The following is a 26274-nucleotide window of genomic DNA, read 5'->3' on the forward strand; positions in this document are numbered from 1 at the left end:
CTCTCAACTATATACCCAGTTCTTGACTTTTTGAGACAAGGTCTTCTTATGTAGCCTAGGCTGTCTTAAAATGTGATTCTCCTGCTCCAGGCTCCCGAGTGTTAAGATTACAAACACGCACCACCATGGGCTCTTTATAGTGTTTTTTATTTTTTATTTTTTGAGATTTATTTTTATTTTATGTGTATGGGCATTTTGCCTGCATGTCTGTCTGTGCACCAGGTGTGTGCAGGGCCTGTGGAGGCCAAAAGAGGCTTTGGATCCCCTGGAACTGGACTTACAGATAGTTGCAAGCGACTACATGGGTGCTGGGTTTTGAACCCAGGTACCCTGGAAGAGCAGTCAGTGCTTTTAAGTGAAGAGATATCTCTCCAGTCCATACAGTGATTTTTTTAAAATCTGATAGCTTGATTCTCTCTCTCTCTCTCTCTCTCTCTCTCTCTCTCTCTCTTTCTGTATGTGTGTGTGTTCACATTCATAAGAGATCAACAATGAGTGTCTTCTTCAATTGGTCTCCATCTTTGTGTTTTTAAAAAACGTTTTATTTATTTGTGTATATATGTATAGGAGCACTTGAGTGCCATAGCAAACACATGGAGGTCAGAAGACAACTTCCGTTCTCTTCTTCTGCCATGTCGATTCCAGAGACTGAGCTCATGTCATCAGGCAGCAAATCTCACAATTTCTGCCTGCTTTTTGAGACAAATGAGAGCTCTCAAATTCTGCTAGGTGAGCTAGCCAGCAAACCCAGAATCCTCTCCACCTCCACAGTACTGGGATTATTAGCAGGTGCCACTGTTAAAGTATCTTTTATTTGCCTGAAGTAAGTCTTGTCTTGGAGGCTTACCGTCTCTGTCTGCTAACCTAGGCATAGTGCTGGAAACTCCTAGCCTCCATAAAAGCTAATCTAGGCCTAGAATGTTTTCAGCCTTTGAGACGTACTGCTGAATAATCTCACCCTCTTCTAGTTCTTTCTGAACTCTGGCTGGCTGGCTCAAGTCAGCTTTTCTGGCCCAAACTTCTCTCCAAGCTGACTGATTCAAACTGGTTTCTCTCACTCCTGATTGAATTGCTCTGCTTTGCCTCAAGCTAACTCTAGCAATCTGCTGCTTCTATCCGCTACCTGCTATTTGCTATTTTACTTTTGCTTGCCACAAACTTAATAAACTTACTCACTCAAGACCAAAAGTACAGGTTCCATACATTATTCTTCACAGAGAACAGGACACCCTACCAGGTAGTATGCAGCTACTGTATACGGACACCGAACTTTGTGTTTCAGTCACCGCAGAAATGCCATACGGACGCCTGACTTTCTGATCCTTGCATGGGGTTATGACAAAAGAGCTTTCACTTCTTCACCTAGAAACCTTCCCTTTACCAGCTATCCTGACGATCTAAGATTTAAAGTTCCCAACCTAAGGAACTGTCAATACTAGCTGGTTGGTTCTAAGGAAGGGCTCCTACTTACTGTTGGTGTCAGGGGAAGCTTGTGTGAAAAGGGGGTTTTTCATGGGGTTGTGAAACTTGATTGCTTCTATTGTTGAAGGAACCCCGGAGGTTAAAAGCACGTGCTACCAAGATGCCAGTTAATTCTGGTCCATTGTTGCTCAAATCCTACTTAGGATGTGTGCACAACTCAAATCTTAAAAGACTTGCACTACTGACCCTGCCTTTCCAGATATCCAGGATTGACCTTTGGCTGTCCACTGGAAGTGGCCCCTTGGCTTCTGCGGCGTCTCCCACCACGCCTGGCAGCAGCCCATTTCGGAAAAGGCATAGATCTGCTTGACTTTGCCGCCAAATCCAATCCTTGGCGCAGTCCGGCAGCGCCATCTTCTGGTACAGATCTCCACCTTCACCCCTCATGACACTCAATAATGCCTGATTTGCTTTTCAGACCATTTGCAGGCCTCCAAAGAGATTTTTCTGGGCCCCGCCAAGAATAATAGATGCGCTGAGACACCCAAGGCCAGTGTTCTCCAAGCACCGAGCGCCAGAGACGCAGCAGCCAGGGCGGAACTCTCCAGGAAGAGGCGGCGCGTTCTGGGTTCCATCCTGCCCCAGCCTGGTGAGTGGTCACGGTCACGTGGGGCGCTATCCGGAGACGGAACCATTGCGACCGACACCTAAAGGCTTGCCGATCGGGAGCGCCCAGATACCCTAGCTATGCGCCCCCCGTGTCCCACCTTCGCTACCCTGACGTTTCTAGCTGCGGTCCTGGCCGCGCCACTGTCGCAGGCTGAGACTCCGTACCTGGTGCGTGTGGACGCGGCCCGCCCTCTCAGGCCTCTGCTGCCCTTCTGGAGGAGCACCGGCTTCTGGTGAGGCCCATCTCATGCTCTTGCCAAGACCCGGAGCACCCCTGCTCTATCCTCTGAGTTCTTCTCATCACACCTTTGGGCGCTCTGCCCTTCGTTCCTGGACACTCAGAAGTGAAGACCAAATTCCTTCAGGGCCCACTCTCTTCCCAGGCTAGTACATTTCTGGAGTGTGGCGGAGGTTTCCTACCTTAATGAGACCCTGGAGTGTCAGAGCCTCCCTAAGTGGCCCCTGGGGATCAAAAGCATGGTACTCAGGCTATAGGTTCATGATCGGTACTTCAGCGGAACCCGGGAGTCTCCCCAAGTACCAAGACCTGACCCGGTTTCTGAGTGCCTCCAAGTCTCTCTAGGAATGTTCAGATCCTCTTCTGTGGCAGGCAGGTGTCCTATTAGGATAAGGTACAGTGTCCTGTCCCTCCCCGGAGACAAGACTGTAGAACATTCTGGTGAAAGGCTACTTTATCATATACTGCGGAGACATACACTGTTCATGTGCAAGGATCATGTGATATGATCGTGAACATACATGTTCATGTGCACGTGTGGAGTCTACTCTGCTGCAGGCCCCTGCAAACATGTCACTTCTTCGTCCTGTCCCCAGCCCCCCACTGCCTCACGACCACGCTGACCAGTACGACCTTGGCTGGGACCAGCAACTGAACCTTGCCTACATAGGCGCCGTCCCTCACAGCGGCATTGAACAGGTCCGGGTACACTGGCTGCTGGACCTCGTCACAGCCAGGTGGGTGATAAGCTGGGCGCCCTGGGAGCTGCTGGGCAGAGCCTGACCTTCAGAGGTGCTGGGGTGGCCTTTGCTTGGCCTTTGTCGGGCCGGCTGTGGAGCACAGTGCTGGGCTCTGGGTGGGGGAGCATCATGGTAGGGCACAGGGCTGGAGCTGTGTACTTCCTGTTAGAGGATCCTGTAGGGCAGAGGAGGAGGGGAATGTCTGCTTGGCTGTACCAGGGGCAGCCCCCGGAGGAAGCACATGTGATTTCCTCCTGAGGTTTTCTTAGAGGTACAGAATGGGGTTGGGTCTGCTGTGCCTGGCTTTGGACGTGCATGTGCCACACTGGTCACTAGTATAAGCTGTACAGAGACGTTGTGTGTGGAGGTCAGGTTGGGGTTACACACTGGACCGTCTGCTCTGGAACAGGGCAGCTCATTCCTGGTACCTGGGGGTGCAGGGGGTGGGAAAGGGTCCTTTTGGCGTCTTGGAGGACACACAGTTTGCAGGACTGTTTCGGAAGGGCGACCCCTAGAATATCAAACTGCAGTGCCTCAGCTGAGGAACCCTTGGTGCCCTGCAGCTACCCGAGTTGAGTAGGCACCAGGGGGCAGCAGTGGTCTCAGAGGTAGAGGGTCTCACTCACACAATGTTTGGAATCCTTTCCTAATTGGAATTCCCTGCCTTCTCCAGGGCATAGGTGGTCCAAGGGTGTATCTCTAATGACTTTATCCTTCATATCACTCCTACAAAGGAGCTCAGTACTGGCTGTGGGCATGGTCTTGGCTCTTGAGGAAGTGGGCCCTGCTAAAAGGCAGAATCCACAGCCAGCAGCTCCTCACGGCGCGCTTGCGCGGCCTCCACAGCACTGTGCACGCTGGGGAACAGTAGTTCATCTTCAGCGCCCTGGTCTTCTCCAAGGAAGCCCCCCTTCCTCAGCGTGTCTCTCACTGAGGGACTGCAGCAAGCAAGCAGCAGGGTGATATCCAGGGCCCTGCAGTCTCTGCGCAGGTCCTTCAGGGTGCCCATGCCAGCCACATCCAGGAACAGCAGTGGCGCACAGTCAATGACCACTGTGTGGAACCCAAACGCCAGGGGCAGCACCAGCCCAGCCCCGCTGCTCACTGAACCCGGATCCTTGCCATCGGCAAGATTTCCGACACCCATCTCCGGTCCCTGGTCCTTTCTGGTGGCCGAGTGCCCTGCATCCAGCCCTGTTAGGCGGTAGAGCGACCGCAGGAAGAAGTCCTTGTTGGCATAGTAGAGTGGACCTGTGAAACGGAACACTCGCACCTCGGGCGGGGGCAGGAGGCCCTCAAACTCAGCCGCATCCTCGTAGAAGGCTGAGTCTCCAATGCGAGCAAGAAGGGCAGCCCGTGGCCGCTGCGTGCGGCCCGCCAGGCTGAGCAGGGAGAAGAACACTCCAGCTAGCAGTCCAGCCTCGGTGCTGACCAGCACGCAGGTGGCCGCGGTGGCCACCCAGACCAGTGCGTCAGCAGGGCTCAGGCGCCAGAGCTGCGGGAGGTCCTTCACCTTGCGTAGCGCCCCCCGCAGGCTGACAACGATGATACAGGCTAGCACACATCGCTGCAGATCGTGAAAGAGCGGAGCCAGCACCAGCAGCACCAGCAACACCACAGCAGCACTGACCACGCTGGACAGCTGGGTCTGGCAGCCGGTGGCTATCTTCACCAGGGTTTTAGACAGGGCAGCACTGGTAGCAAAACAGTGGAAGAAAGCAGGCAGCACATTGCAGCAGCCCACAGCCAGCAACTCTTGGTTGGCACGGACAGAGTAGCCATGGTTACGGGCAAACATTTCTGCCAAGGAAATAGAGAAGGCTGAGCCCACAAGGGCCAGGGACATGGCATCCAGGGCCACACGCCACATTATCTTAGGGTCCGGTACCTGTGGGGCCACAAAACCAGTGGGAATGTTGCCAGCCACACTTGAGCTGAACCGCGTATGGAGCTGTCCAAAGTGGGACACAGTTGTGGCCACCACAATGACTAAGAGCTCTGTGGGTACTGGCACCTTCAGGGAATGCCGGTAGCGGTCTGAGAGCTCCTTAGCTGCCAGCAGAACTCCTAGGCACACAGCACTGGTGATGACGTCACACACGTTGGCCTGTCCCACACTCTGCAGCAGGCTCAGCCACGTGTGGACCACCATGCCTGGGCCCTGGTGCCGAGGGATCCGCACGCCCAGCAGGTGTTTGGCCTGAGATGTCAAGATGGTCACGGAGGCTCCCATAGCAAAGCCGTCGAGCAGTGGTTGTGAGAGGTAGGTAGACACGAAGCCCAACCGGAGGACACCCATGAGGACCTGTAGATGGAGTACAGTTAGTTTGGAAGGCTGTGAGGCAGGAGCCAGCATCAGTATAAACCAGAGGGTGTGGAGGCCACGGCACAGAGCCTGTATCCACACGGGAGTACTCCCCCAAACGGACTCCTGTTGTTTTCCACATGCATAACGGGCCAGAAGACACAGGGACATAACACATGGATGTTGTCGTTGTCTGTGGATGCTCACTTCCCACACCCTCACACAGGCAAAAATTGGTTTTGTTTCAGAATAAGAGCTGCTGGCCCCAGGAGGCAGCCCCTTCCCTGTCTTACATGTCTCACATGCAATACACAGACTCTGCCACCAGGTCTCTCCCGGACTGCCATGGAGCAGACAGGAGGAAGAGAAAAGCCAGGGTCAGCAGAAAAGAGCAAGGGGTTGAACACCAGGGGAATGCACTGCTGCCCCAGGTCCTTCCTGGGTCAGGAAGCCAAAGACTGCTGGGGTTGCAGTCTAGCTCCCCCTAGCCATGGCCACATTTGCCCGATGGCCCTCCTCAGACCGCAGCTGGTCAGGCCAGTCCCACACATCCCTCTACTCTGTGCCTTCAGCCCCTCCTGTACCTAGGTCTGGGCTCTACCTCTGTCCTGGCTGTGCTGTTTTCTCTCTGAGCCTGAAGGATGCTTCCTCCACATGCTTTCAGGCCTTCCCTTCAGGTGCTCTAATCTACTGAGCCATCTAGCCAGCTTGCTGTACAGCTAACTCCTTACCTGATAAAGCCCGACCATCAGAGTGAGTGCCGTGGCAATTCGAATGGCATAGCAGTCCCGTCCACAATCCTGTAGCCCAAGCATCAGTGTAGCTGAGTTGTTGAGGGTGCTACCATTGTTCTTGGGCCCCTGAGAATCGTGGGAGGGGTCAAAGCCAGCCAATTGGAGTTCTCGGTCCACTACCTGACCCACCATGAGACACAGCAGGCTGAAGATGCCCACATTAACGTGGCGTGAGGTGCCCATGAGAAAGTAGATAAGGTTGGCAAAGAAGGAAGTATAGAGACTATAGATGGGCTGCAACCCAGCCAGCAGTGAGTAGGCTATGGCCTGCGGCACCAGGATAATGCCAATGACTAATCCAGACATCACATCACCTGCCAGGTGCTCCTTAGGGCGGTACTGGCGCAGCCAGCGTAAGGCAGGAAACAGATCCTGCACCAGAGCCTGAGCACAGGGCACACTGCAGGTGCAGCTCCGCTTCAGTCTGGCCGTCAGCATTTCCGGCAGGCCCTGGGACACAGGGGGCTGCCGTCGCACTAGCACCAGTGTCCCACCCTTCTGGTGGGGCTCAGGAGAAGCATCCATCCTGCCACACCAGGCTCTTCGTCCAACCTGCAAGGGGGAATGGGCATGGTTAGGGGTCTAGGCTCTCGGAGCCCAGGAGCCGCCTCACAGTGAGTGTCCGCTCAAACAGACATCAGACCTCAAAGGCTGTCCTGTCAAGAGGTTGTTTTTCTGTGTGGATTAATATAAGGCCTTGACGTCCAAAATACTAATTTTGTGGTGAGAGGTGCTTAGGACAGCAACATGCTTTAGGAGCCATTCTATCCAGCCTTAGCCCAGCGGCGCTCTGTAGTCTACTTAATTCAGCCCCTATGTGAAAGTCCGTCTAAAGCATTCTGAAGGTCACTCACCCAAGGCAGGGGCTAGGCTAGGCCTCCACCAGCCCACATAGTCCAAGCCACAGTGACAATAGAGGCAGATACATGTTTACTGAGCTTGAGCTCCGGCCACTTCCCATCCACCTGGTCTGGCAAGGGGTTCTGCCAGTTACCCCCTTCCACACAAGTTCTCGCAAGCCATCGCCTATTATCCTCTGAACAGCATTGGTCTAGAGGTTGGCAGAAGGCCTTGCACATTGTGTGTGCTGGGCTTCTGGTCTGTGACAGCCTTCCCCATGAGTTTAGAGGGTGTCTCACTAGGCACCAGCGTGCCCCTTACTCCAAGTGCTGAGCCTCTTCCTAAAGGCTCAAGAACATTGAACAAGCACACTGCTCCACAGATGTCCACCTTTGGCCTGGCTGGCCTGGCCCCTTCTGACCTTGCCTTAGTACTAAGGAGTTCTCAGGCCATGCCGACCACGTGGTGGCCTTGGTCCTGTGTACAGGTTCCAAAGTGCTTGTTTGTAATATTAGTCAAACACTCTCTGTTCTCAGTGGAACCCAGGACATGGTGGTGACTGGTGGAGCCCACTGTGTCTGGCGTGGGTACTGGAACAGCAGCTCTGGTAGGGTGGTGGCCTATTAGGCATCCTAGCTCGTGAGGGACATTATGAGACAAAAGATACACAAGAGTCATCGAACACTCCGAGGCTTACCCCGAGTCTCTAGGGGCTCAGGTGTGTGGCGGAAGGACTATAAGTAGCACTTGGCTTGTACCTGAACAAGTCCCAGAGAAAGGGCAGTCTAGGTTCCTACCTGCCCAGCTAAGCCACACCTTCTGGGGTGTTGTATGGGTACAGGGGCAGTTCTTACCTGGGCACCTGGCCGGCTCTGTTGGCTTTGCAGTGTCTGGGGCCTGCAGCTTGCTGGTGGGCTGAGCCTGGCTCCTGTTGACAGGCAGAGAGCAGGTTAGCAGGCGCCTCTGAGGCTGACCTGTGGGGAATACATGGCTGGGCTCACTGTTAAATTATTTACCCTAAAGATAGCTGAGTCATGGGTTTTCCCGTCAAATGAGTGTTACCTGAGTGGCTAATCCGGTGAGCTAATCCGGCAGGTTGTACTATAATCAGAGGCTCACAAATAATTATAGTTATGTGGGCCTCTGATAAACTCCCCTCTGCAGAGGGGAGGGTGCCGGGTGCAACAGCTTCTGTCCTGTTAGGAGGAAGAGAAGGTAGGGACAGGAGTGGCTGAGGCTGAGGCTTGAGCATGAGGCCCCAGAGGAGTGAGTGAAAATGCTTTAGCTCTGAGCTTCTGGGGGCAAAGACAGCTGACTCCACCTACCCAGATGCTGGTTATCTTTTCTTCACGTTCCTGGAGCCTGTTCTTGCTGGAGAAAGCGGAAGCTCGGTCTCTCCATGTTCCTGTGTGCAGCGGTGCACACGGTTACTGTTGTGTGTGAGCACATGCCTGTGTTGTGCACAGCCCAAGGACTACCAGCATAAGTGTGCTCTTCCCTTGGAGGCAGGGATCCTGGGTTGGCCTTGTTCCAGCCCCTCTTCTTTTTCACTCCTCCGGTCAGGCACTTGGTCCCCATGCACCTCTGCAGGACACGGGACTTTCCTTGTCAGGCTAGCCTAAAGCTAAGAGGCCCTTTAACGTTAGCGTAAATAATCAGTGTCTTGGGTCTGCCTGGAAGTTCTGTAAGGCTGGTCAGAATCTCAGATTCACATCTTGTAGTGAGCAATGAGTTTCTCACATTGTGCTTAAAGAATAAGTAGTAGTTTTGTGTAGTGGACCTTGCTGTCTTCTGTGGGCTTCTGTATTCTGGGTGCCCTCTCATTGTGGAGGTATTCCCTTCATCATGGGTGGAAGGCCCAGCTAGTCTGTTCTGCTGTCTCCACAGGCCCAAGCACTTGGGACTGGGCAAAGTGAAACTGTATGTTTTTTTCCTCCTATTCCTAAGGGTCTTGAGAAGGGCCTTAGGATCAACAGTTGTCTTACAGAACCAGCTGGGACCTGAGACTCCAATCCCCCAGGTCAGGGATAGTAAGAATGCAGAGTCCCTTCCATTTCACAGGTTAGTCACTTCTTTGGCACATCTACAAGCCTTGCCAAGTTCCTGGGAGCCATAGGCCTGGCCAAAACCCCACTTATAGGTGATTAGGGAATAAATGGGTGGAGCGGCCAGAGTGGGAAAGCTGGCTGTGAGACTGGGCAGGGCTGGCTTTTCTGTGGCAAGGTAGTCCTCCACCTGTGGGCTAGGTAGTCCTCCACCTTTGCTCTGAGGCTCCAAGTCAGTCTGCTGTTCTTGGAAGAACCTATTTAGGATCCCAGGGTCTTCACTTGTTCTGCCCTCCCTCTGTAAGGCTGGACCTCCTCTTTCCTTAACAACAAGCCCTGAGCCACTTGTTTGTACAGCAGTTGGGAAAGGTGGCTTACAGGAGCAGTTACCCAGTGGGTGTGGTGGGGCCAGTCAGAGCAGCTCCTCCTGTGTCAGATAAAGGCTGGGATAGGGCTAGCTACCGAGGGTGTCATAAAATGATAACCTACCCAGTTACCCACATCGGGGCCTCTGGGGGATGGACTGTTGCTACATCTTTGAGAAGGGCAGAGCTGAAGTTGTGGAAAGAACGCCCCTGCAGACATGGAGGAGTTGGGCTGTAGGAGAGGGTGGGAGTATTCACCTTCCCTCCAAAGCAGGGAAAACAGTGTAGGAATGGTTCCTTGTCTCTCCACTGCCCTAGGTGTGGGGGGGATTGGGCCTTACATCAGACCCCCTCCTGATCAGTGTCCACTGCAAATTGAAATGCAGATGAAGTCATATCTTCCGTGATTTGCCGTTAAGTGCCCTGCTCCACTCATTCCTCTGCCTCTACAGCTCTGCGCACTCGGGGTGGTGCGGCAATGGGTATGACCTGGCCCACTCCCCCACCCCAGTGCACCATGAGCTGCAGCTCCTTGGCTTGCTGCTGGGCACACAGTCAGGGTTATGAGGCCCACAGGTCTATTTGGTCCTACGCGGCTCAGTGATTTCCTTCTTTTAACTCTGATTCCACCATTTAAATCTTGAATGTATTTATTTGGGCAGAAAACATCACACCCTGTGCAACGGTGGAAAATGGTGGGCAGGTCGGGCTCCAGGACCAGAATTTCTACGCCTTCCCAGGGCTTCATCAGGCTCTCGGGGAGCTCCCGGAGCTCCCGAGCCTTTCCGCGCTCCACGCACCACCCCCTTCCCGCTTGGCATCCCACATAGTTGGCGTCCACAGACCGCGTTCTCTTCGCCCCTCCCAAGCCTGCGTGCACCAGCCACGGTGCTGCGGCCTGCCGCCGGGGACCGCAGCATTCAGCGCCCTCCCCGCTAGCTCCCCGCCCCCGGATCGCTCACCCCGGCACTCACCAGCCGCTGTGGCCTCACCCTCTAGGCGCATGCACTCCACCTCTAGCAGGAGCAATGCGGGTTGCAGTCAAAGGGCCTTTGTGTGGCCTTGGATGGGCTGTGCCTAGTCTGCCTGCCCCAGCTGGGCTATGGCTCAGGCCACCCTGCAAGGAATGGCAGACTTCCCCACCCTTCGCCTGGATGACTCGCCCCTCCCCAGATTAAGATTCCTTAACAACACCACTCTTCCTGGCAGCAGAAAGGGACTAACTGTGAGGACAAAGGACTGCTCCCTACGTTTCCTGGGCATGAGAGGCCCCAGGAGGTACGGCCTGGCATCAGGAGGCTGTGGGGTCAGAGGACACTCTGACCATACAGGGTCGCAGTCTTGAGACATCACTGATGTGAAAGACTGGCCCAGAATTTGGATAGCCCTGTTGCTGAGGCTTGCTACCATGAAGTGTGTACTCTGCCTTACGTGTGAAGACAGGGAGCTGATCACAGCTTCTGCCCCCTACAACTTGGGACTTTGGAACATCATTTAATCTTTATCCAAATGCTTGTTAGGTTTTATTTATTTGCAGATGGTTTTGACCATTGAGTGGGAAGGGAAAGAGCCAAGCAGGTCTGTTTTGCAGCTCTGGGCAGAGGCTCCAGTCCAAAAGTACAGAGGGCAGGCTGGGAGAAGCAGGACCTGGACTGGGGCAGTAGCCAGTGTGGGCATGTCCAGTGAGGGAAATGCGCCGCTGCCGCGTGTACAGGCGGTTCTACCGCCCACAGTGGAGGCCGTCTCTGCCGTCCCACTCCAGGCACACGAGCTGCCGTAGGTGTCTTCTGGGGCAACTTGTCTCCATAGGACTGACCCTTCAAGTGGCCTCAGCTGCACATTCAGCCCTCCGCTCGCTCTTTACCTCTTCCCCAGAATTGTAAGCCAGAGAGAGAGAGCTCCATGCATCAGTGTCCTGAAATCCATGCAATTGCCCTGGACATCGGCCTGCACTCCCCTTAGATCTGGCAGTAGACACTGTCCTGGCAATTCTTCCTTCATGCCCACTGCAGTCTCTGCTTTCACCTCAACTAGCCACCACCAGGATCTTTGAAGACCATAGTGGCTTTGCTTTGATCAATACCTTGTAAGGCCTCCTATTTTGCTCTGAGTCAGTGTTGCATCCTCATGTGATCAAAACCTCCATTCCCAGCTCTGTACCTTTGTTCTGCTTCAGGCCAGCTAGCTGCTGTTGTACTGCCCCCATTTAAGAGCCTTTTTACTTGCTTTTTTCCCAGATATTCTCACCACTGGCCCATGCCACCACTTGGCGGATCTTTGAAGTTCCCTCTGTAGAGTGGTTTCCTCTCCCTGATCGTCTTCCCCTTCACTCTGACATTTCCCCTTTGCCAAACTTGGGATGTTTTAATAAAGGTCCAGGAAGTTTTCTGATGACTCTTTCACTCTCTGAAACTGAGCTCCCTGGAAAATGGCCCGGTGGGGAACAGAGAAAGCCCTCCATCTTCTTTCCTTGCCCATCCATGTTGTTTCTCAGTATGGATCAAGGGAAGGCAACTGTTGGGTCAAATCTGAAGTTTGAGTTTCTAATCGAGTTCTGCCTGGCTTCAGTCCCTTACCTCTGCTCCCATGTCAGCTGTCTTTAAGATGTCTCATCGCCTATCTTGTATCTCCTAAAAGAGGTGCCTATCCCTTCCACCTCAGCGTGGTGAATGACCTGAGCCCCCGAATTTCTTCAAGGTTTCATGTACACACATACTTATTCACATTCTACTTTGAGTGTCAGAAGCTTCCATAGTCCCAGGTTTTCAGTGTCTCTAAGGCTTAGTGTAGGGTTCTATGTACACATACTTGTACATACTCATCTGTGACAGACTTTCACTGGGCTAGTCTTTTTCAAAGGGAAATCCCATCTGGAAGCCTGGATCTCCCTGGGAACTTGGGGGCCCCACATGCTTGAATGTGGCCCTAGTTCCAAACCAGGGTGTGGAGAAATAAAATACTGCTGCTCTCCAGTACTGACCTTTCCCCTAACAGGAAGTCATCTGGGCAGGGACTGCTATACAACTTCACCCACTTGGATGCATTCCTGGACCTCCTCATGGAGAACCAACTCCTCCCGGGTGAGCGGTGGCCCTGCTTTCTCCCAGCACCTGCCATTCTGCGTCGGGGTGGGGGGCGGCATCTCGGCATTGGCTGAGGCACTGGGGAGGTACAGCCCAGCTGGGCTGGGCGCGATGTGCAGTGGGCAACTGCCTTTGTGTGTTTCAGGATTTGAGCTCATGGGCAGCCCTTCTGGCTACTTCACAGACTTCGAGGACAAGCAGCAGGTGTTTGAATGGAAGGACCTGGTTTCTCTCTTGGCCAGCAGATATATCGGTGCATTGAAGGGGGAAATCCTAGGGTCTGAAGTGAGCTGTCTTGGGGAGGTCCTATTCCCTTATCATCCAGGCGACCTTGTGGTCTTCTCTGCCCTAGACATCCATATACCCTAGGCAGAGATGCCTGATGGGTGAGGGAGTCACTTGATGGGGGTGGGGTACTTGTCTGGAGCCAGATAATCCCTATCAAGTGGAACCCACTCATGGCCCATCCCTGGGAGACACCGGGAAGGCGACTCATCATTCCTCACCCAGGGTATAACAGCAGACACTCTGCAGGTAGGTACGGCCTGACACATGTTTCCAAGTGGAACTTTGAGACTTGGAATGAACCAGACCACCATGACTTTGACAACGTGTCCATGACCACACAAGGTGGGCAGCATTTTTTCAGAGCCTGTTGGGTGGGCTGTATGAGAGAGAGGCCCAACAACTCTAGACCCTCAAGACCCTCTTGCCCTAGGCTTCCTGAATTACTATGATGCCTGCTCTGAGGGCCTGCGCACTGCCAGCCCCACTTTGAGGTTGGGTGGCCCTGGGGATTCCTTCCACCCTCTGCCAAGGTCACCACTGTGCTGGAGCCTCCTGGGTCACTGTGCCAATGGAACCAACTTCTTCACCGGTGAGGTGGGCGTACGTCTGGATTACATCTCCCTGCACAAGAAGGTGTGTGGCACCCCCGGCCCTCCCAGCCTCCTTTGAGCCACCTCCTTTGTGCTGAGTTATGTGCTGGCTGCAGGGTGCAGGCAGCTCCATCACCATCTTGGAGCAGGAGGTGGCAGTTGTGGAGCAGATCCAGCAGCTCTTCCCTGAGTTCAAGGACACCCCTATCTACAATGATGAGGCAGACCCCCTGGTGGGCTGGTCCCTGCCGCAGCCTTGGAGAGCTGATGTGACTTACGCAGCGCTGGTGGTGAAGGTGGGCCCTTGCCATCTAGCTTCATCCAGCCGGAGGAAGTCTTCCCCTGGGGTGGGGGCAGGGACAGTTCAGTGGCCAGTGGTACAGGTCCTAGCTGCCCTGCTGTCCACAGGTCATTGCGCAGCACCAGAACCTGCTCTTTGCGAATGGCAGCTCCTCCATGCGCTATGTGCTCCTGAGCAATGACAATGCCTTCTTGAGTTACCATCCGCACCCTTTCTCCCAGCGCACGCTGACGGCCCGCTTCCAGGTCAACAATACTCACCCACCCCACGTGCAGTTACTGCGCAAGCCAGTCCTCACAGCGATGGGGTTGATGGCCCTGCTGGGTGAGTAATGGCCTCATTTCTGCATGTGCTGGGTCAGAGTGGAAATGCCGTGCTGGCCCAGCATGCCCTGGGTTGGGTGAAGATCAGAACAGAAGGACCTGGGTCGTGGGAATATAGTACATGCTGGGCAGGGACACGCTTACCTCCACCAACTGCTGCGTAGTTTCTTAGGCTTGTTTCCCGCCTTTCCACATCCTTTCCTCCTCCTATTCTGTTGGTTGAAGTACATGACAGGATCTCCCAGTACAAATGGTGGGAGCCAAGCATTAAGGGTAGGAAGCCAGGTACTGGGTATGAGGGAGCCAACAGGGCCAGTCCTTTGCCTGCCTGTAGATGGAGAGCAACTCTGGGCTGAGGTGTCACAGGCTGGCGCTGTGTTGGACAGCAACCACACCGTGGGTGTCCTGGCCAGCACCCATCATGCTGCCGGCTCCCCCGAGGCCTGGAGTAGCACAGTTCTGATCTATGCTAGTGATGACACCCGCGCACATCCCAACCGCAGTGTCCCCGTGACTCTTCGCCTGCGTGGGGTGCCGCCTGGCTTGGGTGAGTGGGCTTCCAAAGGAAGGTGGGAGCCCAGCAGCGGCAGGCCCAGGAGGCAAACCGTGACATCTGGCTTCGCAGGGCTTGTCTACGTAGTGCGCCGCCTAGACAATCAGCTCTGCAGCCCCTACAGTGAGTGGCTGTACATGGGCCAGCCAGTCTTCCCGTCTGTGGCACAGTTCAGACAGATGCGCATGGTGGAGGTTTGTGGGCAAGGAGGGAGGGAGGGAGAAGGGGTCCCACATGGGGAGGTTGGCCAGCCACATCCCCTCCCTTGTCCCCAGGACCCAGTGGCTGAGGCACCGCGCCCTTTCCCTGCTGGGGGCCACCTGACCCTACACCGGAAGCTTCCATTGCCATCACTCCTGCTGGTGCATGTGTGTGCGCGCCCCTCGAAGCCACCGGGGCAGGCAAGTAGCAGTCCCCAACCCCACCTTTGAGGCTGCCCAGCTCGCCCCTTCACAGCTACTTCCTCCTTACAGGTCAGCCGGCTTCGCACACTGCCCCTGACACGTGGGCAGCTGGTTCTGGTCTGGTCAGATGAGCATGTGGGCTCCAAGTGCGTGAGTGGGGCTGTCCTTCTCTCTGTCGTTACCTGTGTAATCATTCATCCCCCTTCTCCACTGCCATACACGTCTGTGCTCTCTACACACTGCACACACCTCCCAGACCACTTTCGTCTGAGATGGAGATCACCTCCAGTGACAGTCTGCAGTGCTGGCCCCTCACTGTGGCCTGTCACGATTTTGAGAGCACTCGGGGGCCCCACAGATTCCAGGAAGGGGTCTGAAGAGTATGGGGTTGTGGATCCAGCCAATCCCACCCACCCAGACCCTCAGGTTTATCTGCCCCCAGCTTCAGTACTGACCTGTTCCTCCCCAGGTGCCTATGGACATATGAGATCCAGTTCTCCCAGAAGGGGGGAGCATATGTTCCGATCAGCAGGAGGCCGTCTACTTTTAACCTCTTTGTGTATAGCCCAGGTACAACACCTGAAACCTTGATCTTGGCAATTGTACCGCTGGACCTCAGTACAGTATGGTGTGGGGTGGGCCTGGGGTTTTAAGAACTCAAGGAAACACGTGTTTTTGTGTCTGCAGACACAGCTGTGGTCTCTGGCTCCTACCGAGTACGAGCATTGGACTACTGGGCCCGGCCAGGTCCCTTCTCAGACCCCGTGACTTACCTGGATGTCCCTGCCTCATGAGAACCACTGGCTCCTGGTGACTGGTGAGCCTGTGCTGACTGCTGAATGGGGTCAGCCAGGATGAGCTAGGCTGCCATTAGCTAGTCTATTGCCTATTGGCTCCTTTGTTGTTCCCCTAGTTCCTTTTAAAGTATCTTTCTCTGACTTGGGCCTCTGTGGATGAGCACCACTCAGGGCCTAGCTTTAGTGATCTTTGCCCACCTTCCTCCCCTTCCAGCTGGTCAGAAGTTTAAATGTGGGACTGAGAAGATGGCTCAATGTGTCAAAGTGCTTGCTCTGCAGGCAGGAGGACTTGAGCTCAGATGTCTAGCTCATGTAAAGGCTGCGCATAGCAGTATACACCTATAACCCTAGTGGGGCAGGACGGGCAGAGACAGGCCAGACTCAGTGACCGTCTAGTCGACCTAAAACTTCACCTTCCAGCCTCAGTGAGAAACCCAGTTTCAGAAAAATCAAGCAGAGAGCTTGATACACAATATTGACCTTTGATCTACACACACACACACACACACACACACACACACACCACACCACACCACACCACATGCAAACACAGTCTAAATTCAGTTTCTTGAGCTTCTGTAATATCAAAAAGAAAATTATGCACTTCTTACATTACACAGAGTAAACATCTCCATTCCAAAAGGAAAATAAATGGCAAGGAAGAATTTAAGTGAAGCAAGAACAAAACACAACAAGACAAACATAAAATCCTGCAGATCCCTTCCCAGCATTGGGGCATGTGTTATTGTGATATGAGCTCTAATGTACTAGACAGTCTGTCTCTGTGGTACTGCTATTCACAGCCCGTTCCCCACCATGACTTTTCTCCTAGGCTGGTATCTTGGGATTTCTATTGCTGTGATAAAACATGAAGAGCATAAGCAACTTGGGTAGGAAAGGGTTTATTATACTTACATTTCCACATTATAGTCTATCACCGAAGAAAGCCAGGGCAGGAACCTTGAGGCAGGAACAAATGCAGAAGCCATGGAGAAATGCTGCTTATTCAGACTATGTTCTTACACACCCTGGATCACCAGTCAAAGGATGCTGCCACCCACCATGGCCCGGGCCCTCCCGCCTCAATCACTAATTAAGAAAATGCAACACAGGCTTGCCCATAGGTCAATCCTGTTGGGGCATTTTTCTCAACCGAGGTTCCTTCTTCCCAGATGACTCTAGTTTGTAACAAATTGACATAAAACTATTCCAGCCTTGCCATATATTACCTGGTCTCCCAAGTCTTCCTGTGAAATCTGGGTGGAAGCCTACACAGCCCAGTCACTGTAACTCCGGTATTCTGCCTTCAGGTCAGCAGCCTGTGGGTCACACCGTCTGCGGTGAGCTTGAGTGGTGGTGAGGACCGCTGGGCCATACGTGGCTGCAGTAATCATGCAGTACTTGCTTAGCCCCGTCCACTCACGCAGACCATCATGATGACAGCTTGTAGAGGGAGAGGCTGTTTCCCTCAGAGCGAACAGGAAGCAGAGTGAGGACAGAATGAAGCAAAATGCTTCTTCACTGACCTGCTCTGTCCAACTGGGCCCTACTCTGTAAAGTTTCTAGAATCTCCCAAAACAGAACCATTACCTGGAAACTGTTTAACATGTAAACCTTGGGGGGGGGTATAGTTAATATTCAAAATAGGCTGAATATATCGCCTTGTGATATATGGCCATTAGAAGAACCCTCTCTCTTTCAGTACAAGTCCTGGTGTGTCCTTCCAGGTGGCCCACTGGACACATATGTCCTTAATTCATTCTGCACAGTCCCCCTCTCTCCAGAAGTTCACAGAAGCCCAGCATGCAGAAGTCTATGCTGCAACCTAGGCCTACTGCCAAGCTCTTCCCAGTGGGTATTACCTTCTGTCCAGGAAACGAGTCTGAATGGAATGCGCATACATGGGGACGTTCAAATTCAGAGTTTCCCTGGCCTTGTGCCTTTTACAAGTGGGCAGAGCGAATGAAATACAATGACATTCTGTAGTGATTTTTAAAAACATCCCTTTCTGGACCCTAAGCTGGCCTGGAAATCTTGACCTTCCTATGCCACCCTCCCTACTACTACGATTACAGGTGTGTGTGGGGGTGGGTGACTGGAGAGATGGCTCAGTGGTTAAGACCACTGGCTGCTCTTCCAGAGGACCCGGGTTCAATTCCCAGCACCCACATGGCAGCTCACAAGTGTCTGTAATTCCAGGATCCAACACCCTCACACAGACATACATGCAGGCAAAACAGCAATGTGCATAAAATAAAAATAAATATTAAAAAAAAACCCAACTAAACAAACAAAAAAAGATTAAGGTGTGTACCACCATGCCTGCCACTGACCCCTCATTTTAAATAAAATATTACACTTTCCACTGCCATGAGATCACCCACAACACCCTAGAGGACCATGAGCCTTTCAGAGCTTGTCTCTCGCCTCTTGGAAGGATGTCTTACTAAGCCCTCTGGGGCATGTAACTTCTCGTCCACCAAGCTCACTAAGTACGACCAGCAGGTTGCATGAATTTTGGAAGAGTGATGTCGCCAAGGCAAACTTGAGGTGTGCTGGCATCCGTTCCGGGAAAGCAGACTGCTCTTGATGGAACGAAGAGCACTTTCCAGCGGGGAGGTTGGTATGTCAGGCAGCCAGCCCTTGGGTATAGTGGCTGCTGCCATGGCTAGGCTGCAGTGAGCCGCTGCAGTGAGGGTCTAGAGGGAGACCCTCAACCTGCCACTCTGTCCTGGAAACCGGGACGAGGCCTAGGCGGATGATCTTCAGGACAAGCAAATGTCTTCTGACAAATAGTCCGAAACCTCAATGTCCAGTAAGCCACCTACTTTTCAGGTGACAGAACTGCAGCCACACAGACCCATTCTCAAACCAGTGTGTGTGTGTGTGTGTGTGTGTGTGTGTTTAAAAAAAAAAAACAAAACAACAATAAAAAAAAATCCCAGTTGTTTGATTTTACCAATGAATACTCAAGAGCTGGATGCTGGGGTGAAACCTATTAGCTCAGAGGGGTAGAGAAAGCACCCAGCTGACCTTCCTACTCATTTCACTTTCCAGAAGGAAAAAGACAAAAGCCCTTCTTCTTCACACTGTTTTAAATACCCTTCTCTCAGTGTCCCTCCTTTCTGTTTACGCCCTGTCAATTGGTTTCTTGCTCCACCTCTCAACCTACGGTTAACTTTATTTACTCCTATGTACAGAAAGTTCTTGGATTAAAGTTCTTGGTGTGTGTTAGGGCTGAGCCACACCAAACAAAAAACAGGTTTTCACAGTTCACACTCTTGGGGCTCACAGTGGGATCAAATATCCTGCAACAACCGTGGGAGTTCACCTTCTGTCTTCTGTTGGGACCCAGCCGCCCCCTTTCTGCGTGCTGTGTCTATAAAGTGGCTCAGGTCAGGAATTAATATGAGGCTCTGGAGCAACATCCTGATGGTTTGTGCTGGTGAGGGATCTTGAGGGCCCACCTCCTTAGCCTGCACGTCCAGCAGCACTCTGCAGTCTGTAGTCTGTGGTCTAGGTAATTTCTCAGGACCCCTCACCTTGCTAAGGCGCCTTATCTTACCAGAACCTTCAGTGTCACAGACCTCTGCAGGTACGTTGCTGTGTAAGTGCTTGGACAATATCCTTGTTCACAAGCGAGCTCTGAAGCATCCCATTTGCCTGTGGTGTGGTTGCTTCCAAAGGGCTTTGGATGTTGTTGGCACACTCACGGGTGTCCCTGTGTGCAGAGGAAGGGCGTATCGCCAGCATCCTTGCCACAGCATGTGCAGGCAGGGTATAGCCCAGGTCCCCCATTGTTACTTTTGAAACCTCTAGATCCTTAGTCTCACACCACAGACCTCAGGCCCTTGATGTTTTAGGCAGTCAAGGTAGGAACTGTTGAGGAAAGCAGCTTTCTGACTTGCTCCTCATGGTTTGCTTAGCTTGCTCGCTTATACCAGCCAGGCCCACCTGCCTAGATGGGTACTATCCACAGTGTGTTAGGCCCTCCCACGTCAATCATGAATCAAGAAAAGCTCCTCAGAAGTGCCCACTGGACCCCCGATGTAGACGATGACTCACCAGGATTTGGGACTGTTGGGAGGTCTGAGTGTGGCGTGGCAGTCCTTCAGGGGAGCGGGCATATCTTCCTCAAAGCTGGCATCAGTTCTGGGTACATCCCCTGGAATGTCTCCCCCACCTCAGCTCTCTGCCTAGACTTACCATGCTGAGTGATACCTGCTTGCCCTGCCCTGCTGAGATGGGTTCCGCTCCAGGTCAGCATCCTTCCTGAAGCCGCTAGCCAGAGAATCTAGTTGATCTCGTATAGGAGAGGGATGATGTAGGATCTTAGTCACCACAAATCCTTCCTCATTGAGGCTAAAGCTGGGTCATAGACACTTCTTCAGCAACTTTGTGTCATCAGGCCCCATTTATTTGTCCTTTCTGACCCCACAGAACCCTTGTTCCTGGGGCCTTGGTATTCAGATTGCTGAACAGAAATTCCTCCAGATAAAATGCTACATGAGGTTGGGCCCTGAGACTGAATAGTCTTGCATATGCCCGGACCACTGCCAGGTGATCAGAAAAACCATCTTAGGAAGTACCCTGGCCACTGGGTCTGGATAACCCAGGCATCTCCAACTGGAAGACCCGAGAAGATTCTCCCACCTATCAGTATCTAAACTAGGGTACGGCTCACTCAGTACCTATGGCTCCTTCCAGCTCTCCACTACGCTAGCTACCTGAAACCTTTCCAGCCCAGGGGCTTCGCTTTGCTTCCTTTCCCCCAATGTCTCTTTCCTATAAAAACCTGCCATTTTGGCCATGTGCTCTCTTGGCCTCTTGGCCCTTGGCTTCTTTCTTGGTATGATTGCCATATCTCTTCTTCCCTTCCTCTGTTGCTCCCTTCCCCCAACCCTCCTCTCATGGCCCAGTTCAGTTTGGACCCTTCCAGATGCCACTGGCTGAACTCTCTCTTATCTACAATAAAATCCTCTCTTCCACCATACCTTGGAGTGGTCATGTCTCATTTTTATTCAGGGTACTGCACTATTTCCTTCTCTATTGCTATGATAATAAACCATGACCAAGGCATCTGTGAAAAAGTTTGTGCTGGCTTATAGTTTGAGAAGGATAAAAGTTCATTATGACAGAAAGGCATAACAGTAAGAAGCAGGCATGGTCTTAGGAAAGCAGCAGGAAACAGTGATCACATCTTCAATCACATGCACAAAGCAGAAAGAATGAGCAGGAAGCAGGGTGAAGGCATAAGCTCAAAACCCTGCCAACAGCGGAATAGTTACTCCAGCAGGCTGCACCTCTTTTTGATCCTCCCCAAAGAGCACCACCAACTGGGGACCAAGTATGCAAATGCCTGAGCTTATTTCTTATTTAAGCCACCACGTTCCACGGGCCCCATGCATATTATAATGCAAAATGCATTTAACCCAAATTCCCAAAGTCATTAACATTTAAGCTGTTAACCCAGAGTCTCTTCTGAAATTTAAGATAATCCGAAAATCAAAAGGTAGTTTTATATTATATACACATAGGTATGTATGTCACAATGCACAAGGACATAGAATATACATTACCACTCCAAAGGGGAGGAATGGGGGTGCAGTGGAAAATACGGGATGAAAGCAAGACTGAAGTCCAATAAGGAAAACCCTAAATCCTATAGCTCTGTGTCTGGTGCCTAGGAATTCAGTTTTAAAGGGCTTAGATGGCCTAGCTCCTTTAGTTTTGTTGCCTCCAACTTACATCTCTCTTGGGGATGGTTCCAATCCCTGACTGTCCTTGACAGATGCATCGTGGCTTAGCATCTCCAACATTCTGGAGTGTTCATTGCAACCCAGTTTCACCATCAGTTTCATGCAATGGCCTCTCATAGCCTCTTGCCCTCTCAGGGCCTTCACATGGATTCCCCTTCCAAACACTGCCTGGCTCAGTTGGAAATAAAGCTGCTGTGAACATCTACACAGATATCTTTTGTGGGCCTTCCTTTCTGTTGGTTGTGGGCCTGGGAGTATAATGGCCAGAGCATATATCAGATACAAGCTGAGTTCTTCAAGAACCTGTGAAACATTTCCAAAATGGTGGTGCCCCATTCCATGGTGTCAGTCAGCTTTTTGTAGTTCCTGCTGTGATGGATCTTTACATTGTGGTCTTTTATCTTGCCAAGAACATACAAGTCATAGTGGACACAGAAGTGTCTACACAGTTGGCATGTCCTTTACAAACAGGGAACATTCTACTTCTCCCCTCCAATCTAAACCTCTCCCTTTTCTCCTTTTTTGAGATAAGGCCTCACTATGTAGCTCAAGTTGACCTCACACTCCTAATCCTCTTGCCTCAGCAAGAGCTCACAGGTGTGTACCAGCATACCTCCCTTGGATAGCCCCTGTGATTACTGCACGGAGTGAGGACCACAGGTGAAGGAATAAACAGAAGTAAAGACTGAACATGGGAATCTAGCTCCTCATTTTAGGGGCAAGTAGTAGTCTTTCACTATGTGTGAGGCTGATTATAGGTTTTGGTTTTTTGTTTGTTTACATTTTATGTACCAAGCCCAGGAAGTTTCTTTCTGTCTCTAGTCTGGAGACAGTCCATTCTGGGAGTCAAGAAGGGGTGCTGAGCCTGTCTTGTGCTTTTCAGTGTCCCTTTGGCCATCACCTTGGATTTTCTGAACTGGTTGTTTTTTGAAGGCAAAGCCATTTTCGCAGCTGTAGAGAAAAAAGGGCTCTTGCTTCCAAATCTAGACATTCTCTGCATTTTATTGCAGATTTTTAGTATATTTACATTAACTAGGTGTATATCTGTTATCTTATTGTCTTTTATTTTTTTCATTTGTTGTTTCTTCTTTGGGATGATTGTTCCCCCTTGTCGCCTATATTACTCCGTTAGTTGAAATTCTCTGATGGTTTAGAGAGTTTATACTAAACTTACTTTTTAAGATGGGGTCTTAAAAAGTCTTATTCTACCGTCCAGGCTTCAGTCCGAACTTTGAGGCTTAAGCCATTCTCTTGCTGTAGACACTGGAGCAGTTAGGACTGCAGAGTGTCATCAAGCTCTGCTTCCTGTCTTAGCCTGTTGCAGTTGAGCGTCAAGTGGCATCATGTTACCTAGTGAGCAGAAAATAATTACATTATATTTACATTTTTCTTTTCAGAGTTTGTGCTAATGAGATATGGTCACTCCAGCCATCTTCCAATGTTTCTTTGTACAGTTCTCTTGCATTCACATCCAATAATCCTTGCTGTTGCAATTATCCATCATCTTAATTTCATATCTTGAAATTAGATTTGTGGCTACAAGGGTTTTCCGTGATTGTAAGCAGTGTCTCAGTCTTCCCTGCAGTCCCCATCTTCCAGACACAGAGTCTCACGCTGTCGTTCAGACTGTCCTGGCTTCCCGCAGCATCTGAAATACAGAAAGGGCCACAGAAAGCGCGTGGCGTTTCTGCTTCTTCACTCCGCTGCCTGGTGTCGGTCAGTTTTGAGTCACTGCCTATCTTCCCCAACTGAGTTAGAACTTCTCAGTTCTTTTCATGTTTGTTAGGACATCTGGAATTATGCTGAGTATTTCTCTTTCTGCACATGCTTCTGGGATGTGGCTGGGTTACCTGGAAGCTGGAAGATCCTCTGCTCTCATTTTCACCCATCATCAGGAGGGGACAAAACTACTTGGTCTGGGTGATCCTGCCCCACTTCAACTGAAGAGAGCTTTTTTATACTGTAGCTAGTGTCGCTTGAGCTTTTAGGTCTGACTTGGGCTGTGGGCACTGTTTCTGACTGACCCTAAGTGTTTGCTTCCTGTTCTCCCTACATTTCCCACACTCGCCATCTCTTTCCTTTCTGGAGGCCCTCTTTGCTGGCTGAGCCAGTGTCCAGAGCTCAGTGGATTTTGTCCTCTTGCTCTCTGCTTGCACTTCACCTGGGCTCTGCCTGGGAGTGTCCAGGACAGTTGTTGGCAGCCGCCGCCCAGGGGTGCTGTCTGTCCTTTGCTGCCCTGCCTCATGTCTTCAGTGCCTTTCACCTACGTTTGTCACTGTTAATAGTTTCAGGTGAGAGTGCAAATCGAATCCTTACCACATCTCAGTTCTCTGCTGATCTCTTTGGGGGCATGTGTACTTTTCAGCCTCTGCAGCTGCTAAGAGGCCATCTTCACAGTAAGCTTGGCTCTCTACTTTGTTCAGCCATGATTCTAGGCCATCACAGAGCCTGGTCTTACGGGCTTAGAGAAGGAGGATCATAGAAAGAGAGAATTAGGGCCTGTGGCGGGGGTGGGGTGGGGCGAAGGGCTTACCTATGCTGTCAGATGCGACAAAGAGACTCGTGCAAACTCGTGATGCTCTGGCGTGGGATTGCTGACTGGACACGGAATAGCCAACCGCCTAGGTTTCACTTTTAAAGGGGCAGGGCTTGCACTCAAGACTCCCCGGTTTCGGGTTCCAAAGCGCAGCGAGGCGCGGCGAGCCAGGTTCCAGAGCTGCGCAGCGGTTTCCGGACGGCAGGAGTGGGCACCCTGTGGGCTCCGGCAGGACGTGGCAAGGCGGGGCTGCCGAGTTCCCTCGGGAGCTGCTGGGCCTGTCACCTCCGCCAGGGGGCAGCATGTTCTTGGGCCGGGCAGAGGTAAGGCGTGGAGGGCCTGGGCGGGCAACAGGGAACAGGTGCAGGGAAGGGTCGCCCCGGCAGGGGACAGAAAAGGTGACGGAGGATTGGAGGCGGTGACCAGGGATCAGGGCCCAGCGGCCAGGAAGCAGGAGGGAGGCAGAGGACGCACCTGCACTGACACCTACGTCTTTGAACAAGCCTCACCCACCTGCGGGCTCTGCACCTTCCTGGAACTCCTATCCACTGCCCATTCTTTTCCTGCCCATTGGGCTCACTTCATGCTTTTAACTTCCCCGCACTTCAGAGCCACCTTGACACACACCTGCCTTTGGCAGCAACACACCTGTTGGAGTTCTTCATGCTTCAATGGCGTCTCCTCACAAAACTCTGTGGAGCCAGGGCCTACTCAGGCTAGCCAAGGGCACTCTGTTTTGAATGCTTTCTGTGTCCCCCTCCCCCACACTATCAGCCCAAGCCCTCTGGTAGCCCAGAAAAGGTTCTGTGGGCTGCTTCTGAGACAGAGCATTGGCAGTGAGATGGTCCCTGAACCTTCATGCAGGGAGCAGAGGAGGCACAGAAGGCATGGGAGGCTCACCACCACTTGCCCACCAGGGGCCCACAGCGGCCCAAAAACAGAATTTGGGGCTAGGAACACTAAGGGATTCCCCAGTTTCATTTTTCTCTGGAAGGCTTCCGGGAAGTGTGTGTGTGTGTGGGGGGGGGGGGGGGGTGTTCTTAGCTCAGGGAAGAGAGGCTGTTTGGATCAGGTCCTTGGAAGCTGAGCATAGGAGTGGTCATAGGAGTATTCCTAAGACCTGTTGGGTAGCTCCCCGGTTTCTAGGGTCTCAAAAATTATGGGTTTTGTGTTGAGGAAACTTGAAAGACTCATGTGTTGATGAATTTTGGCTCTGGTGAATGAGAGTAGGCAGGAAGCTGTGGGGTGGCCAGTGGGGTCACTCAGGCGAGAGAATGCAGGGGGTGGGTCAGAGAGCTGCTGCTGGAGGGAGAGGGCGAGGCCTGGGAGTCAGGTGGTTTCTCTTACACCCTATGGGCACGGGTAACTCACCAGTCTTTTTCTGTCTGATGGGCGCAGGGGCTCGGCGTGACACCTGCAAAGTAGCAATGACAAAGGGACCCATGTCCCGAGATTACAAAGGCGACAGTGCGATGAAGCCTCCAGGTGGGCCGCAGGACTCTATCTGCCCTCCTAAGGTCACTAGCCATTGCTAGATGCTCAAGTCAGGTCCTCTTTGGACTCCAGTACTGGAGACCCGCCTCTGCCTCAAACCAGAGCAGCCCAGCGGTCCTCGCACAAAAGCTCCAGGGTTGGCGGACTTCAAGCCCAGCAGTGTTTTCGGCCGTTCAGTTCCCTTCCTCCTGGGCCACCGGGCTAGAGCCAGGACCCGAGACTGGGCAGTAGTGGCCAGCTCTCGGAGCGAGCGGCCTGGGCTGGTGCGGGTACGAAGTGGGCTTCGGGGCCACCCGCCGGCCTCGAGGCCGCGGGATCGCGCGTTCCCAGAGCGCAGGGGGGCGCGGCAAGCAGGGAAGCCCGGGCGCGCTCCAGGGAGTAGCCGGCCAGAAGGGCAGAAGCACGGCGAGGGTTAAGCTGCGTGCTTGGCGGGCACGGGCGCGGATTGGAGAAAAGTTTCGGGGAGGGGCGGGGCCAGAGGCGCACTGGGGCCCGCCGATTGGCCAGAAGTTGTGCGGGGCGGAGCCCACGGCCGCTCCGCGCTCGCTCCGGGAGAGTTGACAAAGCCCCGCAGGGAAGGACGCCTCGCGGCGCGGCGCCCCGGGCCCCTCGCCCCGCCGCCCCTCGCCCCGGCCCGCGCCCGGCCCCGCTGTTTATCCGCGCGGACAGCGCGCCCCGCGCCCCAGCCCGGCCCCAGCCGCTAGCGCCCAGGTAGCGCCGCCCCGCCC

The 26274-nt window shown here is 52.8% G+C and overlaps 2 protein-coding genes across 9 annotated transcripts; one reads left to right on the plus strand and one right to left on the minus strand.

Annotated features, from left to right (window-relative positions):
- Nucleotides 1–1900: 1900 nt before the first annotated feature.
- Nucleotides 1901–20750, plus strand: Idua (alpha-L-iduronidase). Of its 5 annotated transcripts, none has more exons than XM_055611653.1 (15): nucleotides 1901–2071; nucleotides 2213–2324; nucleotides 2926–3066; nucleotides 12413–12498; nucleotides 12647–12754; nucleotides 13036–13131; nucleotides 13220–13422; nucleotides 13496–13675; nucleotides 13788–14004; nucleotides 14338–14550; nucleotides 14629–14750; nucleotides 14832–14957; nucleotides 15030–15106; nucleotides 15430–15530; nucleotides 15648–16982. In XM_055611653.1, the coding sequence occupies exons 4-15, from the start codon at nucleotides 12477–12479 to the stop codon at nucleotides 15752–15754; spliced, it is 1572 nt and encodes a 523-aa protein (XP_055467628.1). In that variant the 5' UTR covers nucleotides 1901–2071; nucleotides 2213–2324; nucleotides 2926–3066; nucleotides 12413–12476; the 3' UTR covers nucleotides 15755–16982. The 5 variants fall into 5 exon arrangements, with proteins under 5 accessions (XP_055467628.1, XP_055467629.1, XP_055467627.1 ...); XM_055611652.1 differs by lacking the exon at nucleotides 1901–2071 and adding an exon at nucleotides 20198–20750 and having other exon boundaries at nucleotides 2078–2324; nucleotides 15648–15777; XM_055611651.1 differs by lacking the exon at nucleotides 1901–2071 and having other exon boundaries at nucleotides 2078–2324; nucleotides 15648–15777; nucleotides 16688–16982.
- On the minus strand, nucleotides 2766–10470 carry Slc26a1 (solute carrier family 26 member 1). 4 transcript variants are annotated; one of them, XM_055611648.1, is made up of 5 exons: nucleotides 10393–10448; nucleotides 8334–8413; nucleotides 7863–7936; nucleotides 6106–6720; nucleotides 2766–5374 (listed from the first exon to the last, which is right to left on the minus strand). In XM_055611648.1, exons 4-5 carry the CDS (start codon nucleotides 6691–6693, stop codon nucleotides 3857–3859), a joined length of 2106 nt encoding a protein of 701 aa, XP_055467623.1. In that variant the 5' UTR covers nucleotides 6694–6720; nucleotides 7863–7936; nucleotides 8334–8413; nucleotides 10393–10448; the 3' UTR covers nucleotides 2766–3856. The 4 variants fall into 4 exon arrangements, with proteins under 4 accessions (XP_055467623.1, XP_055467621.1, XP_055467622.1 ...); XM_055611646.1 differs by having other exon boundaries at nucleotides 8071–8413; XM_055611647.1 differs by lacking the exon at nucleotides 8334–8413 and having other exon boundaries at nucleotides 10393–10470.
- Nucleotides 20751–26274: the final 5524 nt, after the last annotated feature.

This window comes from Psammomys obesus, unplaced genomic scaffold, assembly GCF_907164565.1.
Source record: "Psammomys obesus unplaced genomic scaffold, mPsaObe1.curated_primary_1811, whole genome shotgun sequence".
NCBI lineage: Eukaryota > Metazoa > Chordata > Mammalia > Rodentia > Muridae > Psammomys > Psammomys obesus.